The following is a 12,365-nucleotide window of genomic DNA, read 5'->3' on the forward strand; positions in this document are numbered from 1 at the left end:
ATTATTTATTACATATTTTCTTCATACAACAAATGCTTTCGTGTCTTGTAGATTAAGTATTATTTCCATGTGACCACTGAAGTATTTGTCTTATAAATAACGATATTCCACTCTTACTCGTTGATCTCCTCCAGTATCCTCAATTGAGACTATTCTTTTAAAGTTGCTTGATCCCTCACATTTATATTGGAGTATTGCTATTATTTAATTTGTGTCTTATCGCTCAGTACTTTGATTTTCATGGGAAATTCTTGCTGCAACAAAGAGAAGGCGCGAATATCCATAAGATAAAGTCACGCTGTTTCACCATATTACTTTGATCATATTTTGTTTGCCAATGTATTCCCAACCTATGGATTTGGAATCACACCTTTGCCCCTATTTCCAATCTTTGCAAAGCATCTAGGTTGTGGATCGTATGGGCATATGCAATTAAATTGCCCCATACCTTTGTGCGACCATCTATAGTCGAATTAGCTAATGTTTAGTTAGTGTTTTCAAAGACATTACATATCTTTGTGGAACCTTTGCCTAAAGTTTGTGGCAATATGGATTGTTGTTAGGTTTGAATCTACTTTGCAAGGCACCTAGAGGCTTGCCTTGTGCATCCCTCATCATTAGTTATGCCATCACAAGGAATTTGTCTCTTACAGCTTATAAGGCACACATAGCCAATGTTCATCCTTGTATATGATTAATTACATAAGGATGGGTTTAGATTCACAAGATGATGTCTTGGTTTCTAATTGTAGATGCAATCTATGTACAAGGGTCCATATGTAGCAATGTTGGAGTATTTTTACAATGTACAGACATCATGGAGACCAAATCAATCCGTCGATGAAGACGATATGCACAGGTTAACATCATTCCATTTTCCTCTGTCACCTCTCCAATTCTATTGCATATGAGATTCTTCAATCTGCTGACAAGGTATTTTTGTCACTTTGAAACCAAAAAATTTCTGGTTATCTGCCGATATTATGTATTTCCGTTTATCATGACATATAATCGATTTGCCTCTCTCTTCCAAATTAGAGCAGGCAGCAATGAAATATGTGGGGGTACATCAACAATAGAGATAACTTTGTCGTTCAAAATAGGTGGCATGGAAACAATACTTGGATATGAAGAAAAATTTAGCACGCTGGATTTGGAAATCATTGTCCAAGTGAGCCTGCACAGATAGAGTCAGACAAGGAGACATATAATGGAAGCCTGCAAACTTGACTTATACTTTCAATAGTGCGCATTTCAATTTAATATATATTCATGGTTTCATGCCTTTGATGACCATATTGAATCACATATTTTTCTATTCCAAGTTGTAATCAAATTCCTATCTTCACTCTAATAATCATTGTTGCGAATTATGCAATCTGTCCTTCCTTGTTTATTTATATTTATTCAGTTGTTTAAAAGGAATTTTCCTCCCATGTCCTTAATCACTTTCTTTGCATTTTGGCTTTGATACCATGTTAAGTAACATGGATCATCTCTGCAAATGTACTAACATGTCCATTGTAATTGATGTTTTCCAAATGCACATCCCAATCTCTTATAAATATAAGAGTAGGAGACATGTCTCATGAAGAGACATGTCGCTATGATTAATTAATCATTATTAGTTCATGTATATTAACAATGTAAATCACAATATAAGATATGTATTATATATAATATATATGTATAATATATTATATATATAATATAATATAATATAATATGATATGTATATTAAATAATATAATATATTTTTATATAAATTAAATCATACATATAATATAATATATTTATAATATTATATATATGTAGAATAATTATAATATTATATATATGTGATATATTATATCAACATTGTATCTTAAGATTAAATCAATCCGACTGTAGCTATAATCTTAACATTCTTGTATGATCTACCCAAGTAACCTATCATGGCATTGGTCTTATTTTGCAAATGGATTCCAATGCTAAAGAGTGACATGAGACAAAAATGACCATGGAGCCATACAAGAAAGGGATGAAGCATGGAATGATTGCAGACATAGAATGCTTTTAAGAAAGAGATGGTCATGAAACATGAAAAGATGCTTTCCCAACAATGACCATTATGATGCAGAACAATCAAGGGTGCAGGTCTCCATTCAAGTTCAAGATGCTTCCACCAAACCTGAGCACATCAATCACAGAGCACCCTGTAGCAGCATGATGACCGAAAAAGGATATTCATAAATAGGCCATTTCATTTGCATGTACTTGGAAGCATTCCAATTGCTTAAGTTAGATGGTACTTAACAATAAAAGTATTAGTTGTGTCTATCCATGTGTTTTCATTGACATCTAGTTTTTGTTGAATAATTCACTGAGTTTTGAAACCATGGATGTTCATTTGAGCCTGATTCACACTATCAAATATGTTTGGATACATCATTTACTTACATGCAGTAATGAACAATATATGAGCAGCAACAATTATGGTCACAAACAAATGTACACGAATATCAACGATTATTGTACTTGACCATGATTGTTGCTATTCATATGTCTTGTACAATAATGTTTTTTTGGTACCTCTAACCTCTTTTCTCTCGTACGCTATGATTGATTGTGAAAAATATTAGAATACTTGTTAACAGAAAGCTTGTCAAATCTGTATTTTAGTGCTACTTTACTAATAAGGACAAGTCTTTGATTTTACCTGAAAGTTCTATCTAACTGTTTGTTGTTGATTATAGTTTCTATTGGCATAGTCTCTAGAGCTTTTTCTCATTTTTATATTTTACATTTCTTTGTATTCTAAATAAAATTTATGACAAATCGAAGGTTTATGGAGCATTGCGAATGTCTGTTAAAATGTTGCTAATGTGGAATTCAAAACTGGAAATTGATGGTGGAGGAGATCCAATGGTTGGCACTTCACTTTTGGAAGCAAGCAATCTTATGGTGCTTAGGGTATGTGGTTCCCTTTTTCATTCTTAAATTCAGAAATGACATGCTTGCTTGTGCTTGACACTGAACTCAACTTTCCGTGCAGGAACAATCAGTTATAACATCCAATGCAAATTTAGGTGTTCATGGACAAGGTCGACTGAACTTAACAGGAGAAGGAGACACTATAAGGGGACAACGGCTTTTCATATCTCTCTTCTATGTTATCTATGTAAGCATTATTGATTTAAATGAATTTTTGGCATTCCAAAAGTTGTTGCTAATATTTGCTTGGAGAAAATTTATGTAATTTACTGTGGAAATATTAGTTTTTGATTTTGATGTGAATGGATGGTATAAAGAGGGGAAAATATGAAAATAGGCTCAAAAGGCCGCTGATACAGTTATATTATCACTCAATTCATTTCAAACAACTTTAACAGAACACAATTATTATTGTGTTAGAGTTGTAACCTGCAGTGGCAATAGGGGGAGAAGCATTTGTTGTTGTTATTGTGAAAGAAAAAATTCCATGTCAACATTATTTTAGTATCCTCTTTTTCAAATATTAAAATATAAAGTAAAATGATTTATTTCCGTTTAAAAGTTAAAACAAAATAATTTATGGCCAACAACGAATATAGAAAATAATAAGAAAAGAGGTATAACCAACAATGTTCAACATAACTAATAAAAGTTTATATTTGAAATAGAAAATATTGACACCTCTTCAAAATCAAAATAAATTCAAGAAAGGAGCAGAACACCAAAAAAGCAGGAAGGTTGAATGCAAACGTAGAGGTGCCATTACATAAACAAAAAGTATTGATTTCTTTCGAACCTATTTGGAAGCTTCTTAAATAATTTTTAGCAAATGTTGTATTTTTTATTTTTTTGATTGGTAAGAGGCCGAAGCTGAGATTAGTTATTACTATGTGTTGTGATTAAGTATTATTATAATTTATTAAGCTCGAGTAGACTCGAACCCAAGATCTTTGTGATAAGAGGCTCACAATTGACCATTGTGTTGTAGGCTCTTGCCTGCAAATGTTGTATTTTTTATTAATTAATGCAATAAGTTAAAACTTGTCCTCCCTTAATATTTATGATAAGGAAATTTATGCTGCTTTAACCACTACATTATTTGTTCAGAAAGAAACATATGTAGCTTTAATTGCTTCTTTGATAATTATGGTTTTCCTTGATGTCTGCAATTTTGAAAACTTAATGATTTTTGTAGTTAATATTGCAAGTCTAGTAAAGGGTGCCTCAAGAATGATCTCTTGGAAAATTATAGATAGATTTATCTATGGTGGATATGCTAGTTATGCAAATTCTTGAGTTTCAGGTTTCTTAATATAACTCTCATGCATGTACAATGGAAACTGCTGAAGATACCACCAACCTTCTACAATGATGAGGTCAATAGTGCATGGCATGACCAACTGAAGTTCAAAATCAGTATCGATTGTTTGCTAAAGTCTGGTGCCATAAACAAAATTTGATAGCTGGAAGTGTGTAGAATGACATGTCTTGTTTTTCTAATTCTTTTTGTATTTTGTTTAGTTTAAAATTTGATGGTATAATTTTTTTTTTCTTTTCTGCAATAGTATTCTACCAATTTACATCCAAAGAGGTCACTTACAAATATGGCTTTATCCAAATTTTGACAGAAGTTAGAAATAATTACTATAGATTTTTCTTTTTCTCTTACAGGAGACAAGATTATTGTTTTTGACATCTTCATCATTCTTCTTTTTACTGTTTGAAAAAACTGTTGAAAACAACAATATTTATTTAGGTCTCCATCGTGCTTTCTATTTGAATTCTGAGAAGATTTAATTTTAGCCTAGTTTTATTTGGTCTATGTATATTAATATAGGGCCCAAACAGCTAAAACTAAACTTAAATATTTGAAATTTGAGAGTCATTTCTGTGTGGCATGGGATTCACCTGGGACAAGGAGGTCCTAATATCGAGGATTCATTTATCTGTGTGTGTTCTGTGGCTATTAGTTTTGGAACTTATATTACTGTGGTTAGAGTCCGTGCTAGAACCTAAAATAAAATCTTGAAGCAAAATATTTGTCTATGAAAGGATTATTCACCATATTGTGCATGAATTCCCCTTTAATGGTCTGCCACATGCCATTTGTTCTTGATCATTACCATTTGGCACTGAACACAGTTACGGAAAGGCACACAGTTACGGAAAGTATTGTTTACATCTGTTGTAACTTGTAACCAAAATCTTTGATTTTGATAATAATTCTGAATCTGATGCCATTAATGTTTTTTGAATAGTTGGAACATAAAAAAACTCAAATAATTCAACAAGTATCAGTAGTCTGATGCAAAGGTTTTGTTACAAACCTCACTTTATATCTTTAAATGTATTGTCTTCTTTCTATGTGTGTTGGTGACATTCTTGTCCGTGAGTAGACAAGCAATTTATGATAAATGCACTTATACAACTTTATTCTTTGTATTTTAGTTACATATGTTGCTTTTTTCCTTTATCTGGAATGTTGTGAGTAATGTGGCCTCTATTGATGAGTTCTACTGAAAGAATATCCTGTTATGATATGTGAAGCTCAAAAAACAGTCCTGCTTTCTGTGATTTTTGAATTTGTACTAATATAATTAGTTATCAAGTCAGACAGTCTTTCACTGTATCTAGTGTATAGATGTTTCTTTTTTAATTTCTCCCTTTTAAGGATCTGTGAGGCTTCATTATATTTCTAGCCCTAAGTGCTGCATATTTTTGGTTTGATAGAACGTTTTTAAAATTATGTTTACAAGTAGTTCAACAAATTTGTCCTCAGTTTTTTCTTTAAAAATGATGGCTTTAAACAAAATGAGACTGGATGATTTGCCTAAGAACAATGTTACTCAACAAAATTGGTAACTTGCTTTGCTTTCTTTTGTAGATGAGTCTACTTTTGAGTCTCGTTGACTCAGTCTGGTTGTTATGGACATTTAGAATTTCATTTACGTTCTTATTTATTAACTGCAATTTTTTTGTAAACTGAGTTTTTACTTAAAGTTGTGTTGTTTAGATCATTCAGCCATTATTCACCAGTCTACCTTGCAAATTTCAACATCACAATTTATGATTTCATCTATTTTGTCTTATATGTGATCTTGCTAAGGTTCTTTTCTATCTTAGTAGGCTAGCACTATTGTTGTAAATGGATCTACCTTTGAGTTACATTGACTTAGTTTGGTCACCGGGGACATGAATATAATTTCAATGTTGGTTGTTATATATTTTTTGTTCTTTTCTTTTGAAAACATGTTCTTCTCAAGGTTGCATCATTATGTTATGTGGCCATCATTACAGTTCATGAATGCATAATCTTGTTTTGCCTTCCATAGGTTGGTGTAGGGTCAATCCTGAAGGCACCTTTGGACGAGGAACCGAGAATTGATTTGTAAGTATGAATTTTATTTTGTTATATTATGTCAGTATTTATGTCTTAGTATGTTTGCTTCTTCAGTGATTTACTTTTCAACTATATTCTTGCTTATATTTGGTCATATTGTATTCAATGAGTTACATTAATTATTGGTGTGCATTTTTTAAATGCTTAGGACCCCAGAACTACATTGTGAGAGTGAAACTTGTCCTAATGATCTGATTTATCCTCCCGAAGATTGTAATGTAAATGCCTCATTGCCATTCACACTCCAGGTGAGATATACACTGTTCTGATCTGCTTCCAGGAAGCATTGATTCAAATTATGAGGAGACAAGAATCTGGCTAAATATTTATTTGAATCACACGATTAGAGTGCTGCCAATGTAACTTGCATTATTAGACAGTAATACAAAATATTCGATTTTATTAACTCTTTAATGTGAGTGCTGTTAAATTGAATATTATGGCCATATTTCCAGTTGAACTTTCTAGGTTAAGATTTTTATATTGCTTAAATGAGCTTTTCTGTTGCAGATATGTCGCGTGGAAGATATCATTATAGATGGGCTTGTGAAAGGTAGCATTCTTCATGTTCACAGAGCCAGAACGGTGATAGTCAGGTCCAATGGTTCCATAACTGCATCAGAATTAGGTATAGATTGTCTTGCATGGAAAAATAGCTCTACACAGGCTATCCAGAGAGCTTTTGCAAATGCTTCCCTGCAGAAATCTTTGTTCAAGATTTGTATAATCATGTTATTTTTATATGGTGCCATCAAGTGTGAGAGGTGCTTATATTTTCTATTCTTAGTAATGACATCTTATAGATATGCAATGACATGTGAGAATAAAAAAATTGTGACACTATAGTATAGCTTTGTAGATGCTGACATAGAAATGGTAGAACCTTAATTTCATCAATCTGATGAATATGTTTGCAGGTTGCAAAGGAGGAGTTGGTAAAGGAGAGGTTGTAAGTGGTGGTGCAGGAGGTGGGGGTGGTCATGGTGGAAAGGGTGGCTCTGGAATCTTTAATGATCAGACTAGCAGAGGTGGGGTGGTGTATGACGATGCGGATCTACCCTGTGAGTTAGGCAGTGGAGGTGGAGGTAGCAATTCATCATTAGAAGCGTTGACTGCAGGAGGTGGTATAATTGGTAAGAAATTGGACACTCTTCTTCTAGAGAAAGGCTATAAGATCTACATATTTTGAGTTGTGAATACATGTAAATATATAAGATGATGAATGTAATATTAAGTTCACCTAGTGAAGGTCTGGTACATTGTCCAGACACCAGCCACTGTACTTGAAGTAATATAGCATAACATAATCTAACCATATGCAAAGCCCTAAATAGTGATGGTCAATAAAAGTACTTGTCTGTAATTGACTAGCAATTTTCTCGCTATCCAAATTGTTTCTCAAGATTGAAATAGGGAAATTTGTGCAGTGATGCCGAGGATTTGGCTTCTTAGAATGAAACTACAGAATGTGCATAAGGATGCAGTGCGAAATTGTGAATAGTGGCTGACTTTGAAGATCCGAAATATTTAATTAGAAAACAACAGGGGAATGTGCCTTATCAACACCTTTAGTGGGATTTAAGATTTATGACTACAATTACTCATAAAATTTGAGAATTCCCTTGCACCCAAAAATTCTGTGCACTAAACTTGTGAAAACCTTCAACTTTAGCTGTGGGATTGCGCATAACATGTTGAATATCTGCGATTCTGCACTATTTGCAAAGATGCCCCTGTGGCGTTACTTCTTACAAATCACCATGTTATATAATTCATGGATGAAAGTGGTTGTGGTGTAATGGTAATATGGGATGATCAAAAAAGAAAGCCCCATGTTCAAGTTGCTTTAACTACTATAATTTGATCCTGCTACTCCAGCAAAGTCCATCTAATGTCCCCGCTTCTGGATTGAGTAATGAAGGCTACAACCTGTAACAATTGTTAGTAGGTGATAAAGATAAATATATACATATAAGAATATGAGACCAACTAATTACTAAACCTGCAATAGATATTAGTGGATGAGAAGGAAAATAATTATTAAATAATCTAACTGCTAATCCCATACTAACCCCACCTAATCCTTACAAAGAACTCTTCTCAGATTTACTTAACCCTTTGATGAGAATAGCTCTTGATTAGGCAACTGTCATATCGATTGGGCCTTTATAAGGCCTCTGGGATCTCTATTAATGAGTGAACTAATTAACAAGAATTACTTGGCAGAAATCCTACCACTAACCAAGCCTCTGATCTCTGATACATGATTGACCACTACAATATATATATATATATATATATATATATATTGTCTCTAGAGATTCTCAGTAAATCTCTCCCTGGTTTCCATTTTGGAATCACGGCATTCATGTAGAATGCCCTCTAATCTCTGAGTCCTCTTTGAGAAAAACTCCTCTAATCTCTGAGTTCTCTTTTAGATAAACTTGATATTCAAAAATGAATGTCCTTTAATCATCTTGATGGGTCTCTATGAGAACTATAAAGTTCAAATCTCTATTAATTATCAATTATTTTAACAATCTAATATAAATTAGATGAATCATACCCATATAGTCTGTAACTACATTCCTCTTGAATATGTATATTTTTCGCTCTTTAACTCTATAATATTCACTGATATTTTAGTTGTTAATCTTTGCAATATAGCTCCTGTTGCCGTTGTTGCACTTCCCTTATATAAGACAGTTCTGCAGACTTGCAGACCCCTATTGTTGTCCATCTACTCCTTACTACGATGACCTTGGGTTTCGTTAATTCCCAGCACTAGTTTTCATATGGATGTCTCTTTGATATTGCTATTCTTGCATTTTCTACCCGTCTTATCAGATAACCACTGTTAGCTTGACTTATTGCTGCGTCCTTATTTATCATGGCAACTTTGTCAATAATCTTTATCATAGTATTTGAATATATATTATATTTGTCCTTTTCCCGTCTTTTATTTTTTTTTCTGTTCCCGTGCACTGTTGTTTATTGTCTTTTCTGTTCTTATTGCTCTCTACTTATGTTTCTTCCTTCGCTGCTGGGCCTTGCTCATAGATATGATTATGCAGTAAAGTCGTGACCAATGGTCACTGTCTCTCTTTTAATAGTTGTATTTGATAATGTCTATTTTTTATCTAAGACTTTTTTCTTTTATTATAGTCAATTCAAATATTAGGTGGTGATATATATGAGAAATTAAGCAATCATATATGATAAGAGATAATTGTACATATACTTTTGTTAATTATTTAATTTTTCATTTATATGATGGGGATTAAGAATTCAAAATTTACAATACATTCATTCAAGGGTTATTACAGTCCAGTTGCAAGGTGAGGTTGTCATGGTTAATTGGCTGATTGTTCTTGATGCATCCTTAGATGATCAAATTGAATGCATTAGTTTGCCATGCATACAACATAATATTGTATTGCACACTACTCGGAAAGATGATTATAATGTTTGAATTTGGAATTAGTATCGTAAATTTGTCTTGCATGGGATTCTTTAGGGCTGAAAGTGGAGGTTGTGGTGGATAAAACCCAAATCGCTAATTTAACCCTGTTCATTAACTTGTTAACCCTATGGTTGGGTTTCATACGGTGAATGATTTCAAACTCACTCAAAAAGGCTCATAAGTAAATAACATGCATGGTTGGTTAAAAATGCACATTGCTATCTATTTATTGTTTTGGCATCTTTACAAAACAATGTTGGTACACCTATGGAAATTTGTCTATAGGTGCATTAGTAGTCTTATATTAGGCCATTCCTTTTGTGTTATTAACATCAATTGAGTTCTTTAGTTCAGTTGCAAAATTTCCAATCATAAATTGGTGTTTTAACTAACTCTTATAGACTGTTTGACATTGCAGTATGCCAAGTGAAATATGAATTTTTGATCAATAGAGACTTAGGTAGTGAGAAGGAAGAAAACAGTTGCCAAATGAATAATCAAATTCCTCTAATACCACATTCAAGTGACACACCCATATAAGATAGAGCAGGGGCAAGTTTTACTATTGGTGCACAATTTGAGTGGCAGTTCTATAAGGGAGATGCACCTAAGATTATGGCACAAATTTCTAGTGAGTTTGTCAATAGAAGATGGTGAAGAACACAGTGCAGATAGTGCAAAAGAATTAAAAGGATAAAATGCACTACTAATTGAGTTACACTTTATTGGTAGCATTAACAATCAAAGCTTGAAAAAAGAGGACATTGATAGGTTGAAATTGCTGGGATAAAGTGTAAAAGAATGTGGCAAGGTGTAACACTACCACTAACAAAACCAATAATTTGAATCCAATAAGAAGTACAAAGAACGCAATATTTTTTTTTTTTTCTCACTTAATACAAGTACAATAACACAGATTGAATCACTCTCAATCTGAAAACCTCAAAATACAAGTAATTATCATCCAAATATGATTCCATAAAGATTCTAATACATATTGTGTTTAGAACAATAATGAAGTACAATCTCATCCTTAAATGCCTATGTCCAAAATATGGACCTTACAAGCAAATAAATAATGATTCAAGAAGAATTTCAATAAACATCTTTAGCTACTTGTAATCTCGAAGCACTTGGAAACACACAGAATGCAACACAAAACAAAAGAGGGCTGAGTACATACTGAGTTGAAAAGCGTAATCCACCTGCATGCATGTTAGACCAAACATATACAAAACCATAATGTAGATATCTAATTCACTTTAACATAGTGCAGTTCCAAAATTAATATGCAAGAAGTAAACCTTTACTCATTATTGCAAAATTAAACTCGCACTAAGAATAACACGTAAATGAAACATATATATACTGAGGTGTCGTCGTTATGGCACTAAGATATTGCATCCATGTATGGTATGCTCATAGCTAACACATAACGGGTTTCTCTACTATACTTGTCATTGACAGAATAGAGATATGCCTTGTTCTCCGTACTTAACCATATAGGTTTAAGTCATAGGTAAGGCCAACTATCTTTTATATGTAATTAACCCACCCAATTCATTTTATAATTATCACTGAATTAATTAACTGAATAGGATAAACGAAATTCAGCCACCCCGATATACGTTCATCACAGCTATTCTTAAAATACACATCAAACAGATTTTCTAAGAATGTTCATGGTACAGAATATAACTCAGTTTTCAACATGATACTACATCCTTTAATCTATTCGAACACATCTTAACTTTTCCTATTTCCAAGGTAAATTTAGACTACTATAACAACAGAAACAAATACTATAATAATAGAACCCGTAAATACAATTAAACTGACATTCTAACTTAATGATATTTACTGATCCTAGTACTATACTATTTATCCCTGCTGTCATAACAATCTTTACTTATCCTTTGAAATAGCAAGATAGTAAGATCAAGTACAAAAGATACTTTCGTTTTAAAAAAAAGAATTTCATCAACATATTTCATAATCGAAACTTAAAATGAAATCAACTTTCCATTTCAATAGAATCTGGAAAACAGCTCTGATTCTCAATAAAACAGAGTATAACTTTTAAAATATATATATATATATATATATATATATATATAAATTTCCTTTTTATTTCAACATTATGACTGAATTGTAATACTTCAAAACAACATTCTAACACCATTGACAGTTTTCTTACATGTTCGGATCCCATCATTGTTTGAACAAAAAGACCAATAACAATGTTGTCATACGTTTTTGACTATACATTCAAATCAATATGACTTCTTTTTCTAATCATAGTCAAATTTCTAAGTTTATAAAAACTTTTACTACAGAGTCTTTATTCTATGTAACTATCAACTAAGACCATGTTTTCCAAATATGAGAATGTTCTCTTTTGACACTTACAACTCCATTATTCAACAATACTTGCTGTTTTCTTAATAACTAATTTTTTTTTTTTGTCTTTTTCAATACTATCCATTTTACTGTATATATAAGAATAAAATAAAAGTAACCAAAGAATTG

At 32.3% G+C, this 12,365-nt stretch overlaps 1 protein-coding gene across 2 annotated transcripts in view; it reads left to right on the forward strand.

Moving 5' to 3' along the window:
• LOC149573226 (uncharacterized) overlaps window positions 1–12,365 on the forward strand; it is a 235,547-nt gene that overhangs the window by 76,325 nt on the left and 146,857 nt on the right. For both annotated transcript variants that reach the window (XM_089814405.1, XM_089814406.1), the window contains exons 6-11: window positions 2,824–2,952; window positions 3,035–3,160; window positions 6,306–6,361; window positions 6,522–6,621; window positions 6,884–7,001; window positions 7,291–7,506. In XM_089814405.1, coding sequence (XP_089670531.1) covers window positions 2,824–2,952; window positions 3,035–3,160; window positions 6,306–6,361; window positions 6,522–6,621; window positions 6,884–7,001; window positions 7,291–7,506 — 745 coding nt within the window. The remainder of the gene's footprint in view (window positions 1–2,823; window positions 2,953–3,034; window positions 3,161–6,305; window positions 6,362–6,521; window positions 6,622–6,883; window positions 7,002–7,290; window positions 7,507–12,365) is intronic.

Source organism: Cupressus sempervirens, chromosome 2 (genome assembly GCF_028749045.1).
Source record: "Cupressus sempervirens isolate cs-2001-9-10 chromosome 2, ASM2874904v1, whole genome shotgun sequence".
NCBI lineage: Eukaryota > Viridiplantae > Streptophyta > Pinopsida > Cupressales > Cupressaceae > Cupressus > Cupressus sempervirens.